This window comes from Vicugna pacos, chromosome X (assembly GCF_048564905.1).
Source record: "Vicugna pacos chromosome X, VicPac4, whole genome shotgun sequence".
In the NCBI taxonomy this organism is placed as follows: domain Eukaryota; kingdom Metazoa; phylum Chordata; class Mammalia; order Artiodactyla; family Camelidae; genus Vicugna; species Vicugna pacos.
In genome coordinates this window covers 103,749,727-103,775,095 of record NC_133023.1, presented here as the reverse complement: position 1 = coordinate 103,775,095, position 25,369 = coordinate 103,749,727, and the positions used below count along the sequence as shown (strand labels likewise).

At 46.9% G+C, this 25,369-nt stretch overlaps 1 protein-coding gene across 1 annotated transcript in view; it reads right to left on the bottom strand.

Moving 5' to 3' along the window:
• The window catches only part of AFF2 (ALF transcription elongation factor 2), a 458,491-nt gene that overhangs the window by 1,629 nt on the left and 431,493 nt on the right, over positions 1–25,369 (bottom strand). The window contains exons 14-21 of the mRNA XM_072955933.1: positions 23,350–23,572; positions 20,433–20,728; positions 19,795–19,858; positions 16,478–16,614; positions 12,493–12,564; positions 12,060–12,153; positions 10,030–10,082; positions 3,284–3,474 (exon numbers count right to left, since the gene is read on the bottom strand). Of these exons, the coding sequence (XP_072812034.1) occupies positions 3,284–3,474; positions 10,030–10,082; positions 12,060–12,153; positions 12,493–12,564; positions 16,478–16,614; positions 19,795–19,858; positions 20,433–20,728; positions 23,350–23,572 (1,130 nt within the window). The remainder of the gene's footprint in view (positions 1–3,283; positions 3,475–10,029; positions 10,083–12,059; positions 12,154–12,492; positions 12,565–16,477; positions 16,615–19,794; positions 19,859–20,432; positions 20,729–23,349; positions 23,573–25,369) is intronic.

Sequence of the window (25,369 nt, the reverse complement as noted above, 5' to 3'; positions counted from 1 at the left end):
GTCACCGTGGAGTGAATGTAAGCCTCATGTGAGCCAGGATGTCCCCTGGGGAATTCTGTACAAAGCCCGCTGTGGCATTCTTAACCTGGTACCCAGGTCACCATTTTAATAACTGCTTCAAGTAAGCAGCTGGAAAGGTAGGCAACAGGGCTTCTAGAACAAAGGCCAGAGGGCAGAATCAGCCCAAATGGCCCATTTATTTTTTTTAATTAAAGTAGAGTCAATTTACAATGTTGTGTTAATTTCTGGCGTACAGCATAGCGATTCAGTTATACATACATATATATACATGTATTCTTTTTCATATTCCTTTCTATTATAGGTTACCACAAGATATTGACTATAGTTCCCTGTACTACACAGTGGAGTCTTGCTGCTTATCTATTTGATATATAGTAATTTGTATCTGCAAATCCCAAACTCCCAATTTATCCTTCCACCCCCCCACCCCGGTAACCATAAGTTTGTTTTCTATGTCTATGAGTCTGTTTGTTTTTATAAATAAGGTCATTTGTGGCCTTTTTTTTTTTTTTAGATTCCACATATAAGTGATCCACTTGGCCCCTTTTAGCACCAGAATCTTCTGCAATAAGCCTCCTGCAGCTGCACAGGTGGGCAGACGTGGGGCAGGGGCGGACAGCTGCCACTGGCATGGCCAGCCTCAGCCATTTCCATTGCACGAGTGGGTGGAGAAAGGAGCAAGTAACATGCTTGTCTCCAGTGGGAGGCGGAGCACCAAGCAAAAGGGAATCTCCTCTGTTTCCCCATTTCTATGTGGACAAGACAGATTTGGGAGGACTCTCAACCCTAAGCCTTTCAGAAATGATAAATGTGTGAAACTGAAGGCTGCAAACAGAAGACTCCAAACTCGGCCCTTCGCCCAGTCCACTGGACAGCCCCATGACATCACCAGCAGGATGCATCTTCCTTCTGCTGGTAGAGTGACCGAGTCATTTTGATTCATTCAATATCAGGCAGAGAATTTAACAATTCCTTGACACACTGTGCTGAGGACAAGATTAGCGCCATCTCACTCCAACATCCCCACAGCCGTTACATTACTGCTTCTGGAAAGTTCTGTGGTTAATTAGAAGGAATTACTTTAACAGATTTTGAAAATGGATGCAATTATGAAGGAAATCCATAAATATTGAACTACCCTCAAGATACCAATACAAAATGAGACAGAGAAGGGTGGAGGCAGACAAGGTAGGCAAGTCTTAAGATGCCGATGCCTTCATTAGCAATTTGAGAACCTTTGGATCAGCCTGGTTGTCTGGGCCAGTTGTCTTTGGATTTCCAGAAGCCTTGGAAAGTGGACAAGTTAAAGATTGCCCATTGCTCAGGTAACTGAGGACAGGCGCTCACTGAAGGTCTCTGAGGACGCACTGCTAGTCTTGCCCTCTAGGCAGGCAGTGTAGCCTATTGGGACCAGTTCAGACTCTCGAATCAGACAGCTCTAGATTCAGCTCCTGCTTCCAACATTATGAGCTGTGATGTCATGAGTGAATTTCCTAAGCCTCAGTTTCTACATCTAGGAAATGCGGCTAAATGAGGCAACAAATGATAAAACAAATAGTACAGGGCGTGGCATGTAGAAATTGCTGCGTGAACGCACATACCCAATACATGCAAATAGCCCCAGGAGTCAGTGAAGTTTATAGCTGGGTCAAGGGTTGAAGTCCCAAATTATGGCATATGCATTGATGGCCACAGAATCTTTGAGTTATTTAGATATATCACAATATGAAGTACGGAAAGAGAAATAAATATTTGTAGGATTTCAACCTTGCACCTGATATTTTATGCTGGGTGCTTTACACATATTATTTTATTCACTTCATCTCTATCACCCTTCGGGACAGTTTCATCATCATCATATTATTTTATCCATCATAGAAATGGAAGCTAGCAGGTAAGTAGCTCAGAGATTTAAGTAACTTGTCTGTGGTCACCCCGCCAGTGCTGGACAGGATTCTAATTAAATGATTAGGCTTCAAATTCTGCGCCCTTCCTCCTTCTGAGGGACCGTTTCCCCACCCACTCAGTGATGCCGCAGCAGCGGTGCAGGAAGTCCAGTCCTCATTCCATGATCAGGCCCTGGAGGCAACCACCCCAGGCACTGGTGCAGCAGCTTTTCAGAGAGGGGAGAAGCAGGCCAGGCCCTGGGGCCAGAGTGGGAAGGAAAGGAGTGCTCCCTGCGCTGTGAGGACCCTGGGGTTTGGGAGAAGAGCTGGGCCAGGAAGCCCAGGAAGTGCTTTTTGGTGGAACAAACGGGAACTTCCATCTGCATCACTGTGGACTGCTGTCCCAGCCTGATTCCCAGAAAGCCCGGTCACTGCCTGGGACCCAAGCCCACTCCACACAATTCGCACCACATCATGTCCCAGCAGGAGCCACAGGATGATGCATGATGCTAATGCCTGCCTGTTTCCACTAGACGTTTCTACTGCTCTAAACCGCCGGCCCCTTCTTTGCAGTCTGATTCTGTAAGACCCACATCTGTCCCCACCTTGACTGGAGTGGGTCTGTCGCTGACTGCTGGGCTAGAATCAGCGAAGTCAGCTGAATGGCGAGGGTAAAAGTATGGTTTATTTGAACTTCCAACCTTCACTGGGATAGTGAGGCTTCTAGGTGACCCTGCGTGACAGTTAGTGTCATAGATGGCAGCAGAAGTAGCCAAGGACCATCAACTCACTCTCTGGTAAAGCAGGGTCCCCCTTGTATTTGTTCTGTAGCAAATGTCATGTGTTCCCATGAGCAGGACCCAGATCCTTCATCCCAGGGGCAGTGTGTGAAAAGCCCTGGCTGAGGCTTGGCCCTGGCTTCTGAATGCCTGCCATGGTACCATGCACTCACTGGCGCTGACGATTATAATGAACGTAGAGGGCCTTCATTCCACCTCCCTTCTCCAAAAAAAAAAGAAAAAAGAAAAAAGAAAAAAAGCCAATAGTGTCTTAACTAATTTGCAAATCATTCTTTTTTGGTTTGCTCTGTTTCTCTGTGTTGATCCTTACCACTGAGTGAAAATCTGAAACAGACATTTATCAACACATCATAGTTCAGATTACTTGAAGCTCAAAAGGAGAACTCCATCCCAGGCCTTTTTCACTCTCTCAGCAAAAACCGGTCACTGGGTCAGCCCTGAGCTGAGCCCCTCTGCGCCGATCTAGCCCTGCAAATCAGACAGACAGAGAGAAGGCCCCTGCGGAAAGCTCAAGGCCCCTGAAACAAGTTGACTCCACCACGGCCTGTGAGCAACGAGCAGAGCAGACGTGCGTACCTTTGTTCTCTCTTGTCAGTTTGTCGGCCATGTCCCAGTGCTCGTAGCCCCGTAAGACATTGCTAGTGATGTTGACGTGGCTGGCGGCCATGTGGTGAATGCGCTGGGGGATGGTGACCGGGCCGTTGTTACAGTTCCCCATGGCGTTGATGGGAGAGACGTTGTTGAGAGACACCGGGGACGGGGTGTTCCTGGGGAATGGGAAGAGACAGGCCTTGTTAGGATGGTCGGCAAGAGTGACAGTGCTGCTCTAGGCCTCCCTCGTCACACCGGGACCTCATGCGGACACGATTTGCCACAGTGAGGTTGAGCACAGTGAATGCACGTGAAGCCCGAGTGCAGTGGAGCCAGCGTTCGCATCCCTCTGACTCTTCTCAGAGGAACTTCCACAGCTTTTGCCAACACAGTAGCTTTCTCCAGAGGCCCCGGCATAGAGAGAGCTTATCATCACCCCATTCCTGCCTCATCAGACCAACCCACACAGGGCTACGGTGCCAGGCTGTGAATGAGCCATCCTTCTCCTTTCCTAACTTTAAACACTGAAGTCTGACTGTCTTTGGCAACCACGGATGACTCCATGCATGTTGCTATTTTGTTTTAAAATACCAGAGAGAGCTGGGTGAATCTTCCTCTGGCATTAATTCTACCCACAAATGTAGCTCTTCCTCTGAATACATATAGCAAGTCTTCTGATGTTGCAGAGGAAGAATCAGCTCAGAGCTACGATTTCTCCACCTGCTGCCAGAATGGATATTGGCAGTTAGAAAAGGCTCGATGTGCGCTATCGGTCTATTATCAAAGCGTTTTGTGGAAACCATGATGACACTTTGCTCCAAATACAGTTGTCACAATAAGCAAAGTGCTATTCTTAAAAGCCCCCCAAGGAGCACTATTAGGGAAGCTGGAAAAAGATTCTGAATATCTCTTTAGGATTCTTTAAGACGTGCTACAGAATGGCTCTTAATTGCTGACAGTTCACCTGCACACTGCTTTGTAAAAAGAAGTCTTCGGAGTTCTACTTGGGGCAGTACCAATGTCTGGAGGTAGATTTTTGTTTCATTCTTTAAAATCAGCAGGAACTCGCCTGCTGGCTGCACATCGCATAGAGGGCCTGGACTGAGGTCAGGGACAGTCCCAGAGTCATGGGTGGCTGCCTGTGCCCACGAGCAAGGTCCGTCCACACCCTCGGCCTCCTGTTCTCCTTCAGCCAGGCTTTGAACGATTGCCCAGGCAGATGCACCACTTTTTTATGATTGAACATTTTGGGGGAGTAAAAGAAATGGGGGAAATCTATGTCTGGGGCTGAACCTGCGTGCTTCCTCCTCCCTCCTCCGAACACATCCTGCACATCATCAGGAACCGTCTACCACTCCTCCGACTTGACTGGCTGCCTGTTGGCAACTACGTTTCCAGGGTGGCTGTATTCCTCAAAGTCAAGCCCTGCCCGTAGGGCAGCCGTGCACCCCGCCAGGCTGCACACACATGGGACTGGTGGGACTGGCGATCACCACGTACCAAAATGCAGAAGGGGGGCTGACTCGGTCCAGGAGCAAGTCAATTGATACACTCGCCTGAGACTCACACAGGCTGTACTTACAGCCATGGGAGAGCTCTGGTCCATCCTGCAAACAGAATGTGTCTTCTGGTATGTTCTTCTATACGGGGGAAAGTCTATCCCCACACTTGCTCTGCACTTGTCTGGTGTAAGACAGTGGGGAGATTTTCCTGCACTAATGTTAGAGATGTTTTGATAGTTCTTGATGGAAAGATTCATTTTCAAGGTGGGGTGGGGTCAGGGGGATGGCTAAGCTCAGGGATCTGGGCACAGAAGGGTTAGTTATGACCAGAAAAAAAAGCAGTGAGTGCTGGATTCCTTTGTCATGGCAGGTTGCAAATGCTGTTTTCTAGTCTTTCCCCCCAGTGATGGTCACTGACCCTTAAACGTCAGTTTACGGCAAGAAAGGAGCATGTCCTCATTTGTAATCGCTAGAGAAAACTGCAAAGGTGTCAGTGTCACAGACATCGAGAGGGGCGCTGCGTGGCGCTGGGAAAGAAGTTCTGGAATGGCAGGGGCCGGGACTCTGACTCAGCTGCCGTGCGCTCCCCAGCACACCCTGCCCCTCGCCGGGCCCGGCCTGGCCTGCAACAAAAGGCTGGATTCGGTGATTTCCAATCATGTCCAGAAGTCACAAGGGGAGCAAGGGCACGGGTCCGCGGGCAGCCGTGACCGCCCTCCCGGCAGGCTCTGCGAGCTGCCTTTTCTTGGAGCACATCTGCACACCGCATCGCACCGATGAAGTAAACAAATCGTTAAATAAACAGATCAAAAGCTGCCGACGACACTGGGCCCCTGGCTAACAGAGGGCTGCTGCGGCGCCCATCCCGGTGTGCCTCCAGCCCCGCGCGGCTCTCGGCGCGGCTTGGGCCTCACCGTTCTTCTCTTCTGTGGGCCTGCTTGTAGATCGCGTCCTTTTCTTAGCACGTCCGTGGCATGTGGCCACGAGTGCGCACACACCAGCGAGCGCCTCACACCGCTTCCCGCACGCGCACCCTCGGCCCCCACCAGCCTCCCTCGCCTCCTGGCCGCACTCGCCCCTGCTGTTCCTGGGACCGGCTAGGCGTGCCCCCGTTCGGAGGTGGTCGCTGTCCCTGTGCTTGGAATGAACTTCCCCCAAGTATCTGCATGGCTTGCTCCCCCATGTCCTTCCCTAGTGTCCCCGTTCAAGACCTCCCTCCCCCGTGCCCACCAGCCCTTTCTATGTCCTTTCCTTGCTGATTTCTGCTGTGACATTTGTCTTCTAGCATATGCACTTTTTTTTTTTTTTTACTTTCTCCTTCAACAAGAACGTGTCACTGAGGAGGGCAGGGGTCCTTGTCTACTTCATCCGGTGCCATTCCCAGCACCGAGAACAGTGCCTGGTGCACATGCTACATACTGAATGCCAGTTACATACACGAATAGCCTGCCCTCCAGCTGCTCTTCTGTTATTACCCGGTATCCATTACTCATGCGGTGCTCGGGAGAGGGAAGACGAACAACGCAGAGCACAGGATAGGGAACACGTTTATAAGCTGCCTGGCAGAGTGCCTCATACACAGCAGGAGCACGATAAATGTTTCGTAAATAAAAGAATGAACCAGGTTGGGAGGGGGGTAGAAATAGCTCAGTGGTGGAGCACATGCTTAGCATGTACAAGGTACTGGGTTCAATCCCCAACACCTCCATTAAAAAATTAACAAACAAAAGAATGAACAGCCCCTATTGAAAAGAGCAAATAGTCTAACAGGGGAGCAGAATCCATTAATTTTTGGGATTCTACGTTAAGTGCCAAAAGTGAAGTATAGACCAAGAGCTCTGGAGTCCTAGGGGCAAGATCGCCTATGTTTTCTAACTCAAAGAGGGAGCAATGACAACAAAACATGACAGTGGCAGCAGCCACTATTTGTTAAAATCACTGTGCACCAAACACAGTGCTCTGGGCTCCACTGATATTATCTGTAAGCCTCGGGACAACTCTGTGGGGGAGTTTCTGCCACCACTGTTTCACAGATGGCAAAACAGCTCAGAGAAGTTCAGCTCCCTTTTGAGGGCCACACAGCAAATTGGTCAAAGAGCCAGGATTTGAAAGCAGGTCTGTTTTCCTCCAAAGTCTATTTTCCTTCTGTTCCACCAAGTTACCTCAAAGTCCTACCCTCGTTCCACTAAAGGTTTCACTTGACATGGATGCCCACCCCGACCCAGCCTTGAGTCCACATTGGCCTGTTTCCACTGCTCTCCCCGGGCACATCCCACATTCACCCCGGCACAGCCGTTCCTAAGCTTGGGAAGAACTTTTGCCTGATGGGGATGTTCCCTCCAGTGACCACCGCTCTCCTCACGATCCTTCTACTGGCCAGTGTCCCAAACAAGCAGTTAGCCCTTCCCTTCCAGCCCTTTCAATATGGCGTCCGCAGCCACCTGTCCACTGAAACAGCTCTTCTAAAGGCTTCAAATGGCCTTCTTTCCTCCTTCCACAGCCTTCCTGGCCGTCTTTCTTTTTATTCTCTCTGGCTGACATCTGAGATTGCTGCCCAGCCGTTTTAAATGCTCTGCCACATGGTTTCCATGACTCTCTACAGGGGCCTGTGAGCTACAAACGGTCGGAAACGACGAACATTTGCAATCACTTGGATGAGAGCGAACACTAACTTTGAACCCCAATTAAGAAAAATGGTCTTTTTTCAAATTTCCATTCTTCTCCTTAGTAGACTTGTATTATAAAACTTGCACTTAACTGTTATCATATTCTGAATTTCATCAGTAAGATTTTCATGGAAACTTGTTTCCTCCTTTATTCTTTTTACATAATAACCTCGGTTTTGTCTCTTGACTGGCAAAACCCCAAAATGGACTATCTGGTCCTTAACAGAAAAGGTTTGCCAACCCCTGCTCTTTGCCAAGCAGCTCTCATGATCAGGGTCAGGGGACGCTGCTTCTGGATGGCATCGTGGATGAGATGACATCCCTGTGTGGGCTCGGCTGCCCTCGCTCCCTGGGAGAAGCGGACTCTAGTCTTCCTGGCAGAGAACCGCCCCCCCAACCCCGGCCACCCAGGGAGGCCTGGGCTCTCATTCCCTTGGGCTTCCACAGAACCTTGTCCGTACGTGTCACCTCCCTCCGCCGGACGGCACGCTTCTGGAGCGCAGGGATTGCATGAAATTCAGCTGGGTCCCTGGCCTCTCGTGTGGAAATACACCCGAAGTGTTTGCTGAATGAACAGGATGTAACCCCTGGGTGACCGTTTTGAGTTGTCTCATTCAAAAGCTCCCTGGCTTACCAAAGAGAGCGTGTTTTCTTCAGACAGAAGCTGCTTTAAAAATCATTTTTCAGGAGGCTTTTCATGTGGCTTCACAAGCTTAGACTGTGTTTGAGTTCTGTCGTTTTGGAATTTAAAAAAATTTTTTTGCCCAATGATCCTTTAATGGCTGCTTACCTGAACTTGCCCTTGCTTTGCCTTGTGCTCAGAGAAAATAGCTTTCTCTGGGCCTTTCAGTAGTTATTTTTATTTTCAGAACTTCCAGAGAGAAGCGTTCTTTTGCTTTTGTTCATCAATATAAGAGTAAGACCTAATTCAATCATTTCAACAGTACGGTACTTCCTTTCAATAAGGTAATTGAGTTAATGTATAGTTTTTAATGGATCTGTTCCCTCACTCTGAATGTTTTAATGATCTTCAAGTAGAGTTCACAGTCCCACTGCTTTGGAGGTATTTATAAAGCGGCAAAGGAGATTATGTCACTGTTGAAGAAAGTGTTTTGGTCGGAGACAGAAGAATTTTGAAACGATGAAAAATGGGGAAAGCAGCTCTTTGCAAAAGGCTGTGTTCACGGTCATCTCATTTCCCTTCCCACTACCGGTGGCAAGGGGCGGTGAGGGAGTTACTGGAATCAGAGGAGACACGGATGCCCCAGCACAGACGCGCAGCACACAGCCGGTCCAGGGCTGAGACGGGACTGGGACTCAAAACCACCCTCTTAAAAGGAACATCTCCTCAGATGAGCCTCAAATGTCATCGGGCCCGGCCCTTTCGTTGTAGAGACAGGAACAAACCCAGAGAGAAGAAGGTGCTCTTAGCTTTCTTGGGGAGCTAAGGGCAGCCTCGGGACCAGGTCAGTGGTTTCCCAGCTCCCATCCAACTGCTGGAGGGCAGAGCTGCCCCGAGCAGATACAGTTCTAAGGACAGCCGCAGGGTGGGTGAGTTCACAGAGCCTCACGTCAGCATTATGCTGGATGCTTTTATATTTTAGGCCAGGGTATTTTATTTACTCATTTATTCATTTATTTTTCGTTGAAGTATAGTTGATTTACAATGTTTCATGTATATAGCAAAGTGATTCAATAATATATATATTGAATATATTATTCACATATATATATCATTTTTCAGATTCTTTTCCATTATAGGTTATTACAAGATATTGAATATAGTTCCCTGTGCTGTATGTAAGTCCTTGTTGTTTATCTCTTATCTCTTGTTAAGCTTGAACTCCTAATTTATCCCTCCCTCTGCCCTTCCCCCTTTGGTAACCATAGTTTGTTTTCTATGTCTGTGAGTCTATTTCTGCCTTGTAAATAAGTTCATTTGTGTCATTGTTTTAGATTCCACATATAAGTGATATCATATGGTATTTGTCTTTCTCTGTCTGACTTACTTCACTTAGTATGATCATCGCTAGGTCCATACATGTTGCTGCAAATGGCATTATTTCATTCGTTTTGATGGCTGAGTTAGGTCAGGGTATTTCAGCATTAATATAAAAATCATCATGAAGGCTGAGATAATTGGCTGACTAAGTGCCTTCACATTTTCAGCACTATTATGCCTTTGGTTTTATTAAACAGCACTTACCACATATCAATGAATATTTCATGGGTCTTTCATTACCGAGTGAATCATGGAAAAATCACTGCAGTGGAGGTAACTTTACCCCGCCTCCCTGAAATGGCATGGTGCTCGCCACCTCATTAACAGATATTTTTATGGCCATCATTTGACTTAAAGATCAGATAACTAAAGAAATTTGGAATTGCATCATGTTAAACTTTTCTGTCTTGCCATTAGCTGACACCTGACTAGACTTTTGTGTGCTCCCAAATTACTATAGTCTCAGAATTGACCTTTGCTCCCAAGTTGTCAATACAAAATATTTGGGGGTCTATTCAATCACTGATTTTCATGAGAAAGCAATTTTCATAAGATACTTACTTTCCATTGCCTACCCATGGAGATGGTATCTGAGTGACTTTTGAAGCATTTTGCTAAAAAAGAGAAAGAGAGAGGGAAATGAGGACATCTATTTTGTGTTTTATTAATTCAGAAACAGATGGAAGTGTGATTCCGAGTGCATTAATATTGATTGCAGCATTTCGGGATGCCTCCTGTTTCGTTAGCAGAGCTGGAATGTATGTGCACGTCAGCACACCACGACGCACACTCGATGAAAATAGCTGGTTAGGATAATTAGTGGGCTCCAATCAGGACCATGAAAGTCACTTGATGAAAGATCTTATATACTAAAAGGCCCAGTGAAATCAGACTCAGTTCTCCAAGAAGTGGTTTAATTATCCTCATCTGAAATTTATTCTGCAAAACAAGCTCTTCAGAGTACAGACAAGCTTTTCACCTTTAGTTCCAGTTGCAAACTTTTTCCCTGGGATGCAAGGTGAAATTCCAAGAACTTGCCAGGACCAAGCAGCACTGTGTGTGCGTGTGTGTGAATCACCTTGATTTGCTATTTTTACATGCAAATCCTCGTGGCTGACAGCTTTCTCTGTTTAGCAGTGCAGCTGGCCCAGGGCTGCATTCTTTGCCCTCTGAAGGGCTGGTTTAAAGAATGGGCCTCCTCTGTTTTCGTGGCCATACACTTGTGGAGCACAGGAAAACCTAACATTCAGCACCGCCGCAGGAGGACAGCGATCGGCTCATTGTAACAGCCTCACCAAGGTGGAGCCTCCAGTTTTGAAGCTCAAAGCCCAACACACTGCCAGAGGAGTGAGCTACTTAACATCTGCTCGGTATTTTGTGGTGTCCTGAAAACTACACAGGGCAGGCTGCAGGGGACTGATACTAGGGCTGTGGTCCTCAAAGTGAGACCACAAGACCAGCAGCATCCAGCAGCGTCTGGGAGCTTGTTAGAAATCCCTATTCTTAGGACCTGCCCTGGACTGGCAGAATCCAGACACCTTTCCAGAGCACAGGTTGACCATAGGCACCCAGTCACAGGCAGCTTTGCATTTGACCCTGTTCACCTCCACCAGCACTGGTTTTATTCTGGACACCACATAATAGCAGAGCAGGGGAACTTGCTCTTTTCCCCAACCGAGTCAGTGTCCTCACACAGCTGAGCCCCATCCCTCCCTGGGTTCAGATGTTTGATGTAAGGTCAGGATTGGATTCATTTCAAACAACTGCTTTGGTGCAGTGCAGTCATGTGGTCTCATGCACTTAGCAAAATAATAATAGTAATAATAATAAGATTGTCCTTTTCTTTCAAGACCTGCTCAGCAGGAGCCTTGGGCATCCTCCATTCTAAATCATGCCCAGCATAGGGGGGCAGAAGCAGCAGAAGCCCCACAGACCCTCAAGCCAGTGACACCTGGTACAGTGGCCAGGCCTAGTGCCAGACTGTGGCTTGTGGTGTTCATCCAGCTCGTTCCTGCATTTTGGTATTGCATTGGTGGTTGAAATATCTTTTTGTGCTTGCAGATTCAAAACTTCAGCCCCTTAGATAATGGATTGGTTTATTTATTGTTTGTTTCTTTTGGTAGCCAAAGCACTCAGTTGTCTTAAAGTGCAACCACTGTACTCCAAGACTCTCCACGGCCAAAGGGCTCCCAAGGGTATGGATGTCCCCTCAGAGCCCAGGGTGGTAACAGTGACTTCGCTCCTGGCTGAGAAGTTTCTGGGCTGGCATCTCATTAAACAAGAGACTGACCACAGCCACAGCTGTGCATGATGGGGCAGAAGGCATCAGGTCCCTGACTGCCGCCAGGAGGCTGCCCAGGGCTGTCTGTTCAGTCCAGAAAATCACCAGGGGACTGCACTATTATACCTTCTCTCCCTGGAATCAAATCAAACCTGAGCCCCAGGGGAGGCGGGGAGGGCCACGGCCGGCCAGGACGAGGGAGGTTAATTAAGCCTTGGGCAGCAAGAACCTTGACATTTAATAACATGCCCGCCGTGTCTCCTTGTGATTTAATCACTGGGGTCTATGCATTATCCAGAATAAGGATTACCTTAAAATACTCCATCAGGGATCTGGAGTACTTCATAGCATGGTCCTTCTTCAGTTTAAACATCCGCAGGTAGAGGAGTGATAAGCACCTGTAGCTGTGGGGATGCAGAAAGGACCACGTTAACGCCAGCGCTTAACGAAACCTACAGACTAAAAAGTGCTGATTCATGTTTGGCAGTCACTCTCATGGTTATTGAGGAACGTAAGTGAAAAAAGAAAAAAATTAAAAAGAAGGAGTAAGCATTAAAATTCCATCTTGATAAGTGTATAAATGAGGAGAGTAAATGTTTAGTCAGTGGCTGAAGAAATCCATTAGTTAACCTTTAATAGGTTAATGGAAAACAAGAATATCAATCTGGGGTAAGCAGCCTAAGTTGAGTTTTCAAATCCTTCCACGACCTCTCAGCTGCTTCCTGGTGGTCCATGACACTTACCAGAGGACTGCCAGCTTTTTGTCCCCATCCGAAGCCAGGGGGCTTGCAAAGTTCTTCAGCCTCATCGCATACCTTTGAAGAGAAAGGACAAGGTCTAGTGGCATCTGTTGGACCCTTCAGGAAGTCCCAAAGGCACTGGCATGCTCATCACCGGGATGCGCTCGCCCCACATTTGCTCTGGGCCAAAGGACTGAGAAGGGTATGTGGGCAAAAGCATGCTCTCCCAAAAACATGTACAAAATGATGACCATAAGAGTTCCACAACGGAAGCTAGCTCTGGGCAACTGAGCGGAATCTGGAGCCCACGTCTGAGGGCAGGGCTGTGGAGTTGCTGTGGGTTTGGCACGCGCAGAAATGCAGGAAAAGTACTGCTTCTAAGAACACTCTAGCTAAACAACATTATCGGCTTCCAATGAGGTGGACACAAATGTCAGTCTCAGTTGAGTTTTTGACAGATGAGGTAAATAACACAGCCGTGTCTGACGCGCGTGTGGGGAGACGACTCAGGCACACCGTCGCAAGGGGCTTTTCTAATGTTTCAGGTGGGGAATGTTCCTCCAGGAAGTGGCTTTGTTTTTTTAAAAGGAAGGTCACTTTTACAGCATGTGAAGGTCTGAGTGCCCCTAATTTATGGTGCTTGTATATTATGTCTTTCCATTCTGTTTAATTGTTACTGTTCCACACTGGGGTGATCAAAGGTTGAGTAGTTCCCATTTTTTTTTCTTCGAGCTGAGCATATTCCATTCTGGGCATTTAGACTCTTGAAAATCAATTCATTGCATAAAATCAGGGTCTGAGCTTTAATGCAATTTCACAGGTCCTTGTGGTGGGATAAGTAACGGAGTTCAGTGTTGCAGAAGGAAGTTGAAGATGTGCAGGCAGCCTTAGACGAGTTCTGCTTTCTGAGAAGGCGGTGGAGAGTCCGCAGCCTCCCCAGAGCGCCAGCGCCCCCTGTCGCCCCGCGCTCCCTCTTACTGTGCCAGTTCCTTCCAGCGAACATTTTGCAACAAAAGAGCCTGGGCACTGGGTAGGGGTGTGTCCTGCTGCTGCCGTAGTAGTAAGCAGGAGGATTTGTATTACGTCACAAACCTGTCTGCGGCGGTTAGGTCTCTGAAATGTCAAGTCATGGGGATGCCTCGCTTGCTTTCACAAATACATGTCTACCGCAGAGGCCCAAGGCTCAGAGCACTGATAATTACTTGGATGGAAAAGAATGGGGTGCTCTCTCTGTAGCCAGCATACCGTCAGAGAGAGAGTAATAAAAATCTCTTCTACATAAAATTATGCTACTAAGAACTAGGCTCCTTTTACAGTCACCCTCTAATTGCAATCACTGTTGCTCCAGTGCTTTCAACGGACCAGAAGACTTAGATGCTTTAGCCCATTTTATTCCCAAATGAAATTTCTCTCTCCCCTAAAACCATACACACATAGAGAAAATGTAAAAAATATACATATGTAGAGAGAGGACACACACAAGAGTGCACATAGCACTGGTGCAATCTGGGAGAAAAACCTGATGAAATTTGAGTAAGGTGGACAGACTGTGACAAGCAGTGTCTGTGTCCTGGCTGTGGCCCTGGACCACAGCTTCGCTAGACAGTACATGGGGGGAAATGGAGGGAAAGGTACACAGGGACTTTCTGTATCGTTTCTTACAGCTGCAAGTGAATCTACAATTATCTCAAAATAAAGTTTAAAAATACTGACTTTAAAGTGAATGCCTGTAAATTCTCCATTGATTTTCATCAGGTTCCACTGAAACATACTCCTATGGGGAGTAAACAAACTATCACGTCATGGGAAAAAAAAAACTGTGCTTAGAGAAAAAGAAAAAAATGTAAATAATTAATGGAAAAGAAGTGTTTTCCAATGGAAATAAATATTACTCAATGATTCACACTGTTACCAAAAATGAAATTGAGATTTTAAAAAAATTTGAGCTGTCATTGATTTTGCACATTTTTATTTAATTTTTTTTTGGGGGGGGAAGGAGTGGGTAATTAGGCTTAATTATTTATTTTTAATGGAGGCACTGGGGATTGAACCCAGGACCTCATACATGCTAAGCATGCGCTCTACCACTGAGCTACACCCTCCCTGCCTTGATATTTTGATTTTATATTTTGAGAGCATCTGTTTTCCTAAAAGAAAATAAGAAAACAATATATACAGGGAGGGAAAACACCCATAATTTCATCCCCAGTTACAGTCATGAGCTCATTTCCCTTCTAGATCGGTCAACATGCTTTTCATGCTCAGAAACGTAAGAGTGTATGTAAGTCTGTGGCTTGCTTCTACATTCACATCATATTATAAACATTTTTGTGCAGCTTCATAGTTTCCATTACTGTTGCATTTCAATGGCTGCAAAGTCTGTTGAGTGAACTACGATGCAATGAATTACCCTTCTATTATTGATTATTTGGTTTGCTTCTAATTGGGTGCTATGATATATGCTAAGCTGAACACTGTACAGATAACTCGTTCTACTCTTGGAATTATTTTCTCCAGTACAGGAAATTCAAATTTCTGGAAGTTGAGTTACTGGTTGAAAAGATGTGAATGCTCACTGGTGTAGGTTTTCCTACATGATGCCAAACTGCCGTCAGTTCCCGCTCCCATCAGCCAGCGAGGAAGAGGCCCAGGTCGCCATGACTGTGTACGCGTGCTCATGCTAGGTAGTAACGTTTTCACATTTTCTTGTCAATTTAAAAAGTGTCTTTCTTTAATTTGTATTTGAGGATGAATAGAAGGCATGGCTTTCCTCCATGTTTTGTTTATTAATGGTCCCCCTCTTTTTTGCATCCTTACAGTTTTTGCCAGGAATTTCATCTTGTGCATCTTTGAAAATTGCAGGCAGCCTCAAATAGACACGGAGAAATCAATTTCCCTTTAAAAGCTACAAATGGCGGTGGCGGCTTTCACAGGGCATAAACTAAGTCTGAGGGACACCTCGCACGTTTCTCAGAGCAGCAAAAAGCCAAAGATGGCTGCCTGGCCTGGCAAGGAAGGCTGGCGCTCTCCTCATAATCTCCCCACTTTTGTGGCTTTAACTAAATCTTCTGATTCTGTCTAAGCACAGGTTTTTTTCCTTCCTCTTTATAATAGTTCTCCTTCTTTTGGACTTTTCGAATGCTTTCCTGGGAAAATATGCATGCTAAATGTGTCCAATGTTTGTCTGAAGGTTTAGGTACAAGCGTCCTCAGATTTGTAAAGTTTATTGCAGATGGGAGGACACACAAAAACCAGGCCTGGCATCATCGATCCACCGACCAGAGGTGGCTGGGACATAAGGGCCCAGCAGGTTAAGGCGGCATCAGAAGCAATTATTTAGTCCATCCAGCGAATGATGGTGCTTATCCACTATTCAGAGGTGGATTACAGTATTTTACAAACATCTGTAAATTACTAGAAAACACTAGAATGGATATCATTTTTTCTCTTTCTCTCATCTCTGCCCTGCCCGCTGCTACCACTTTGACTGCCTCCCTCAAATTCCAGATGCGTGAAAAGTGGACTTCACACCTGCGGCTGTAAAAGCTGACTTTGTGTTGGAATAGTGCCCCTCCCTTTTTAATAACTGAGGCAGAGATTCTTAGAAAACATAGTTTATAACAGAAATCCCAACAGTGCTGCTATTTTTGAAGGATAAAACTGCGCTTGGACAAGACAAGTGTTGGGGCCATACAGGGAAGGCACGGTGCTTTATTTCTACCCACCGCCTTTCCAGCTTCATTTTATGAATATTGAGTATCACACTCACGTTATAACTTCTGAAGGGGCTAACTTCCAAAAGCAGTGTCCAATCAATTATAAATTTTCCATGACAATTAATCAAATGGCAAGAGCTAATATGATGACTTCTAAGAAGAGGCGGCCTTGGACCAATCATTACTACGTGGAAATGATATTTTTGAAAACCACAGCAGCTTGTAATTTGGACCGGGAAGAGCGTGGGCAGAAGGCTGCAGGGCGCACTGACCTGAGGAGCTCCACGGTCTCGGAGTACATGGTATAGGGAGACTTCGCTTCCAGGGGGTCGCGCTCCATGGCATTGCCACATTCGGTGAAGGACAGGGCTGCGTCGGCATAATTCACGGCTTTGCCAAATTTCTCGAACTGAAACAGGAAGGAGACTCATCAACACGCTCGCTCCTCTTCTCTCCTTCATCTAAAGGGCTGGTTCTCAACCCAGGGCAATTTCGCACCCCGCCCCCGGGGAACCTTCAGCAATGTCTGGAGACGTTTTTGGTTGTCGCCACTAGGGACCGGGGGCATCTGGTGGGCAGAGGCCAGAGATGCTGCTAAACATCCCCCAATGCACAGGATAGCTCCCACCACGGAGAACTGCCCAGTCCAACAGTGCCAAGGTAGAGACATGGGGGGTATATAATTCAATACAATTATGAATTTGTATTGACAAGGATGCAACTGATTTAAGGTTCTATTGTCGTGACACTGAGGCTGGCCGAGAAGAGAGACCTGCAGCCAAGGAACCGTGTCTGGGTGGTTCGACTGTTATCTTTTTGGTGGAGCAGAAGCCTGATCACTGCCTCGACTAGTTTCTACGACTACATTGACGAGACTGGTCATCGCCCTGTCCTCCAGACAGAGCTTTCAACGAAGCTCTGTTTTTTATAAGCCTCCTGGACCACTAATACACCCAGTCCTTGCTTGGAACCCTTGGTGAGCACATGAACCCCACGGCCAGGAGAAAAGCACCCAGCTAACGCTATTGTCATGGAAACCGGCAAGCTGCAGCATGACTGTTGACAATGATCACATCACTTTCATTGTAAATGATGGTCTGAAGCAGTGTGTCAAAAGCCCCAAAATATAGCACTACTAAATATTTTAGTTTAGTAAAATTTTATTGCAAGAGGTTTTAGCCCTGATAATGGTCCCGATTAAACTGACTTTTTTTTATGTGTAATGAATATTATATATGACACTTTTATAGTGAGGATTTTATAACAGTATTTAATATTTTCAATTTTTGATAGCTAGACGTAAGAATTCCACTAATACAGAATTTTACGGGAAAGAACCAATATAATGCAGATTTAGCTATTTTAATTTTCGTGTATACCTTTTATCAAAATATTTTCTACGCAACTGTGAAGGTTTCAATTCTCAAAATGGTAGAGTAGCTGTCTCTAGCCAAGGATTAAGTACAACTATAAAATGATGAGTTACAGGTCCTGCAGAATTGCTTGTGGTAAATGACTCTCTTTACAATAAATGTTCCCCGGCTTTTATGTACTGCAGGAGTTCTGTGGTTTCCTTTCTGTAAGCTGTTGTGGAAAAAATACCGGTTTCACCCAAATTCAAAGTGATTTTATGAAAACCTACGTGTATGTATGGAAATTCTCTCCTTCTCTTGCCTTACAAGATAATTTCCTTCGGGCATGCTGCTCTGAATATTCCATGTGGAAATGAAGCTTTATTTCCTGATTTTTGGAAGTGACTTTTCATTCACAAACCCAGAGCTGGAAGGACCCTTAAAGATCACCTGGCTCAAATTTCTTTTCCCTGAGTCTGTTTCCACGTTCATCTGAGGGGCTTAAACTCCAAGGGAGCTTCCAGCCAAAGGCCTCTTCCTGTCAATGAGAGTTTCTCAACCTTTTCTTCATTATCACCCCTACCCCCACCACTGAGGGAGATTTTTAGATATTTTTTTCACACCCAATTGAAACTTTAATACTAACAATTATCTCCTGATGTGCTGTGACCCTGTGGAGGGTCACGCATCGTTGCAATATCTGAGATTTATTTCACCCGCCAAAACCAAATTTTGCCCCAGTGGGGGCAAAATCTCCCCAAATGGAAAACGCATTGTCTAAGCGAATTAGATCATCAGTGAATCTGGGGGACACAGGAACACAACCCTGGAAGGTGGCAGGTGATGTCGAGTCTTAACCATCTGTGTGTATCTCTGTGGCCGATTTTTCTCACTGCTCCTCCTGTCACCTACATGGTCTCACGCATGTGCCCCGGTCTCATCAGCTCATGCACCAGCAGGGCAAAGGCTGTGTTCTTTTGTGTTATCCCTGTGTCCCCTCGCCCTGATGGTGACAGCAGGCGGACTCCAGAGCCCTTCCGCACTGCTGCGGAGTCGAGGACGTCTTGAAGGCCTTTCAAACCTCTTGCTGACCTTACAGTGGTCATGAGCACCGTCTTCCCAGCATCCCTAGTGGAGCTGGCTCCCAGTCTGCCTTGTCATTTTTGTCTGGAGGAGCAGGGACCATTCACACCACGGAAAGGTCAGTTCCAGACAATAGCTGAACAATTTGGACGACAGCGGGAAACCAACAGAAAGGAGGGAAGTGGCAGGTGCCAGGGCCATGGGCAGTGATGTTGCCCACATTGCTTTACAGCCCTCCCAGTGGCAAACAGCACCGGGCCTCTAAGTCCCGGCTGGACACAATGTGATGATGGAGAAGGTAATTTTTTTGAACCCAGTGGAGGGGGACTGACAGCTCGAATTGTGCTGGGCTTTAGTCAAAGGCGAGGACTTTAAATTTAGGGCCTTCTCTAAGGAAGTAGTTCTCGACCTTGGCTGCACTTGGGAATCACCGCTTTAACAGCCGTGCCTGGGTCCCAGTCTCAGAAATTCTGATTCCATTTCTCTAGGGGTGTGGCCTGGGCCTCAGGGCTATTTCAAAGCTCCCCAAGTGGTTGTAACACACGATGGAGACCCCTTGTTAAGAGGATCAATCAAACAACTCCATGCGCTGGGCTTCTCCCTGGTCCAGGCAGCCAAAAGCCTTGGAGGCAGCGGGGCCAAGCATCGTGGGGAATCCAGAGAACAGAACTGCCTTTCTCTGGGCAGGGCCTGAGGCTGGCTGGGGGCCTCACTCTGGAAACAGGAAATCACATGCAGCAAGAAGCTGAGTTTTTTCTACAGACCTCGGTTTCCCCGAGCCCATTTTGGGGGCCACTTAACTGGCTTTCAGCAACGCTCTCCCTCACCAGTTTGGGTTTATTGGAACCCAGAGGAGCTCCCACCTTCTCAAAGGCAGTTAAAAAGGCATTTCAAAATCACCGGAAAGACAGAAGCAGGATAGACCCCTGAGTTTCTGAAGCTGGAGCAACGGGAAGAGTGGGAAGACCAAGCCTGGCAGGGCAGTTCGGCGCCAAGGAGTCGGGGAGTTTCAGCGCTGAGAAGGCACCAGCCCCCATCTCCCTGTGTCAGAGCAGCAACGCAAAGGCTCGAGACGCTTGTAAAGTGCCTTCTCTGTTTTCCATCGAAGCATAATACCGTCATGGGCGGGAAGCGAGGGGAGGAAGCAAACCTACCAGTGCGTCAGCTTTGTGCTTCAGCTTTTTAGCCTCTTGCATGTAATAATCAGCATTGTGAACCCTGAACAGACAAAACGAGCTCGATCAGAAACTGTCTCATCTTTTCATTAAAAGACTAAACGGTCAATATATTTTTTTGGCTATAAATCCATGCTTATGCAATGCCTTGAAAAGGGGCAGATGAATGCCGTCAGGCATAAAATACCCGACCTGGAAATAATCCAGTAAATGACATCTGAAGTGCATCATGGCTCATTAGGATAAATAAACACATCCTCCAACCCCGACCATTCCAGTTGCCCAAACAGATCCAACAGAACCTGGCTGTGACCGTCTCTGCTGGCATGCCGCTCTACTACCTGAGGTCCCGGGTAAGAAAGGGGGACCGAGCAACCTAGGATCAGCACCTTCCTCTGGAGACAGTAACAGAGCTCCACAACTAGAGGGGGCCGACGGTGGTTCCTGGCGGGGACACAGGTGTCTGGGCGGAGGAGGAATGCATTTTTCAGGCTGTACGAGCTGCTGCAGAGGTCTTACTTTGGGTGACACGTGCATGGTGCGAGAACAGCCATTCTGCCCCCGCCCCCCATTCACCACTCCCAGAACCGGTCCATGAGAATCTGGGGACAACATACGAGTCATCAAAAGTGAGCTTGGGTCTCCGGACACTGGTGGTGCTGCTGGACAGAAGGGGCAGGGCCGCCCAGGATGTCATCTCCAGGTGACTGCTATCCATGAGGCCAGTAGTGATGGTAGAGGTGATGGTGGAAATGGTAGTGGTAGTGGTTGTGGTAGTGGCCGTGGCAGTGGCTGTGGCAGTGGCTGTGACAGTGGCGGTGACAATGGCAGTAGCAGTGACAGTGGCAGTGGCAATAGCAGTGTTGGTGACAGTGACGGTGGCAGAGGCTGCCTTTCTTGGAGTGTCTCCCTCCTGGGAAAAAGGAGAACAAAGAGCTTCCATTAGGTCCAGATTTTTAGAACATCTTTTCTTAGATGCTTTGTATGTCAAGCACGCTAGGAAAGAAGCCAAGAGAAAAGAAAACAATGCACACAGCTTGAGGATGAAGAGGTGACCCTGCTGTAGACTGTGGACTCTGCGAATCACCAGCTTTTGTTCTAGGACCACACCAAACACCAAGCTTGTCCGGGGCTTTGATTCCACAGCCCCCTCACCCCGGTGAGACAGCCGCTGGCAAAGGTCCAAACCCAGCAGGGGATGTGAGGAGAGGGGAGGAATGGGAAAGGGAGGGAAGCAGAGAGATTGATTATCACCCTGGTGAGCATGTTTTGGAAAAGCAACCAGCCCAGAAACTGTCTCGAGGGTAAGAAAAGTCCTCTAGTCACTCTGCAAAATGCCAGATCTAGGGCAGCAAACTGCTAGCACACCAGTCAGTGCCCTGGGACAGAGACCGAGGCTGTCCTTCTGTTCATGTGACGCCTTGACTGGTTTCTGGCTAGGTGATGCCACGTGAGTGCCTCTTCATTTTGAAGTCCTGGGCTAGAGAAAGTTCATTTCGATCAGGTCAAAAATCAAAGGAGTTGGAGATTTCTGAGTTTCCCTCTGAACTGTCATTGCCATGGAAAGAATGGGATCCAGATGAATAAAGTCAGCGGTAGGGTATGTCACAATGTGTGACACGGTATGTGCTAGGAGACCACCTGCCGTGCCGACACGGCTGACTCTGCCCTCCCCACCGGGCGACTTCAGGGCGCTCCTGGTTCTTCCACCTCTGCCTGCATTTGCCGCAGTGCCTCTTCCCCCTGCTCTTCTGAGTGGGGATGTCCTTAAGGTTGGTACCCCACAACATCAATCCTCAGCACTCTTCTCTCTTGACCTTGACAGCACTGGCCCATCCGCTATGTGCTGGCACAGAATTGACAATAAGCAGGTAACTCCAGAAAGGAAACTTCCACCTTACCCTCTCTCCAACCCACCAGACCTGCAGTGCCCACTTCTGGAGAGTTCCACCAAGATGGTCCATGAGCAAATCAAACTGCTCCGAGACCAAGCTGAGAGCCAAACCGGCGCCCACTTTCTGTGAATGGCTGGGTTTCTCTCCATCGGTCAGGGCATCGTGGTCACCCCTGGGCTGGGTGCACTGGAACCAATGTCCTCCCCACCTTGCCTTCCACCCGAGCTGCTCGGCTGTAAGCAGCCTTCTATATTGAAGTTCTGTAAATTGGTTCATTTCAAAACCTGATAATGCTCCTGTAACCTTCCTGAAAGCCACTGCTCTATTTCATCTCAAATTCCCTCTCCATTACGCTTATCCAAGCAATCACAAAGTCCTGTTCATCTGTCTCCCCAGTGTCTCTCAAATCTGTCCCCACCTCCTCTGACGCCTCAAAGTGCAGTCCCTCATGGCTTCGGACAGAGACGATTGGACAGCCTCCTGGCCAAACTCCCGACCTCTGAGCTTGCTTTTCCAGTCACCCTCCATCTGCTGCATGCCAGCCTGAGCTTCCTGAACCAAGCTCCCTGAAGTTCATTGCCTTGCACCCAAGTGCAAATCCAAGGCTGAGCTCCTTTGCTGGTGGGTAAGGCCCTCCCTGACCTGGCTTCAGCCTTCCTGACGCCCTCCCATGGACTTGCCACCAAACTGAACTCACCCCACTTTCTTCACCTTCCTGGTTTGGTTCCTGCAAAGCCTTGGGGTTGAAAAATCCTCCTCTTTGTTACTTTTCTTCACCTTGTGATAATTTATTGCATTTAAAATTTTTTAAATGGAGGCAAAATACACGTAACATCCAATTTACCATCTCAACCTCTTTTTTCTTCCAGTTTTATAGAGATATATCTGACATACATTGTGGCGCTATTGTCTTTGTAATCAATCTGTCTTTTCTCTCTGGTTGCTAATTGTTCAGCAATTTTACTACAGTGTGTCTAGTTGTGATTGGCTGCAACCACCTCAACCGTTTGTAAATGTCCAGCTGAGTGCTATCAAGCACATTCACACTGCCGTGCAAACTCCAGAACTCTTTGCACTTGCAAAACTAAAACTCTGCACCCATTAAATCATATGTCTCCATCCTCCTCCCCCGGGTCCCTGGCAATTCACCATTCTAGTTTCTGTTTTGGCAAATGTGACCACTCTAGGTACCACATGTAAGTGGAACCATACACTCTTTGTCTGTTTGGGACTGGCTAATTTTATTCAGCATAATGTCCTCAAGGTTCACCCAGGTTGGAGCACATCTCAGAATGTCCTTCCTTTTTAAGACTGAATAATATTCCACTGTGTGTACGGACCACGTTCTGTTTAACCACTTCTCTTCATTTTTAACCCCCTACTTATTTATCTCAATACTCTCTGCATAACTACCTGTTTGGAGAAGTGAGACTGGAATGAAAAATTCATCCTAAGTTAAAATCATCAAGATTGGAAGTACTGGACAGTCTGTGTATTTGTGTACACACACACACTTCTATTTCCCCCCTGCCCCTTCCTCCCCCACCCCGCGACACCCTCACGAGGTCACGTCCAGTTAGATAAACTGGGTCCACTTGTTTCTCCCTGCCAATGATCATATCTCTTCCAAGATGCTTACATTTACAGATATCCCTTTGAAAGTTGCGCAGAATTTGCCTTCACTCCTCTTAGGTTTGGTCGAGGTGATCTGTCCAATCACCGGGATGCTTTTGTCTTGACCGAAGGGACCATTACTGCCGCTGACGTTCCTGCGGCGGGGAGGGTCCTCTGGCAGAGGGGAAAGTGGAGGAGGAAACAGCTTTTCTTCTTTTCTTCTATTTGCTCTCCTGGATGAATTATTTCTGGGTAAACAAAGAAGACACGGTGTCATAAAATTTCGTCTCTCTTTATCCTGATTTTTCCCAGGATGCTGGCACTTTCAGCTAAAGTAATATATTGGCTGATGGCCCTTTGCCCGGGGTGAAGAGAATATATAAAAGTGCACAGAGGCACAGATACCTATAGCGAGGTAGCCCTCCCTATAGATGGAGCTATAGATAAATGCAAACTCATATATCTAAGAGTAAACACAAGTCTTTGAAACAGAACTCCATGATAAATGTAAATGTCTGCTGGAGTGTTGCCCCAGTGTGATATTTGCAACCTTTCAAGATTACTGTTAATTAGATTTTTATGGAAAATCCAATGCAGACTTTAATCCTATCATTTTTTAGGCTGGTTCTTGCTTATTTTGCCCTAGGACTTAACTGCCTGGTCACACAATAAACGGTACAATAAACAATTAGTGGAAGGGTATTTTCTTAAGAAAGATTATGCTTATACATTACACAGAAATAAAAAATGCACTAAATACTTTGGGGACACATTGCAAATTGTATGTTCGAAATGTTCTAACCCAACACCAAGGGGTAATGAGTCCTTGACCTTCAGGAGTTTTTTCAAAAATCCATTTGAAAAATATTTTGTCATTTTGCCACAAGACATCTGCAGTCCTGGGAGCGCTCCTGTGCTTTTAACCTGATGTATCTGCCCGTTAAATGGGCATCATTGAATAGACTGAGACTTCAAATAAAACAGGACAACTGAAAGCTTATGCTAGCTGCTTAACATGGTAATTGGGCCATGGATTTTTATTTTAGTTACTGTCTTTGACTAATCAATGAAGATTACTTGAATTTTAATCTTTTCTTAGACAACTAAGATTGCACTGTGCAGCCATTTGCTTTTCATGATTATTGACTACAATTTTCAATAGCAAATTAAGTCAACAAGAATTTATGTTTTCCTCTTGGTCAATTTCAGACAGTGTCTTGAAATATAGATTTACAATCTCTCAAAGCAACAAATCAAAGACGAACAAGCACTCCAGTGGCTTGATTTCCTGAGATGATAGAGGTCACTGCAGTCCCCGAGTTCCGCATCTGCACTGCTGCCCAGATCTGCCAATTGTAATCGGATGTGTCATCTTCTCCATCTTCTGTGGCATACATGTGGTCCTCTGTCCATTTGTGTCATACAGCCACATTTTCAGAAAATTAACTCTTTGGGCCCTTACTTCAATTAAATTAAATTAAAGTTCATTACAAATTATTTGCTGATGGATTTTTCAAATGCTTTGGCATGAAGAACCAATGTAAGACAGTTGTGAGACCTGCTGAAAATCATGGTGCAAATAGGGAGCAGGATGCAAGCCCACGAGGAAGCGCCACAAACATCAGGCCACACTGAGCATGATCCCCACGGAGGAATCAGATCTGGGGGAGTTTATCGAGAGAGGTGTCGAGCCCTGCTGTGGCATCTCCAGGAATGCCTCCTCCTGTCCTCCCCCAGCTGCCTGAGCTGGTGGGAGGGGCTGCCACGGGGAGAGCTGTCCCCCAGAGGCAGTCAGCTTGCTGTTGGCTGCTACTATTGCACAAGGCCTTCCCATCTGCCATCGTACACAGTACATGACACACGGTACATGATACGCAGTGCAGTCCAGTGCGTGACGGTGACCTGCAACCATGGGGCCTTTAATGACCTCCTGGGTGAAAGACACCAGGGAGCATTTTCTAGAGACCACCCTGTCACCACGATGGCTTCTTACTATGAGAACAGCTTTTGCTACCTTGGGCACCGCTTGTATAAGCCAGAGGAGG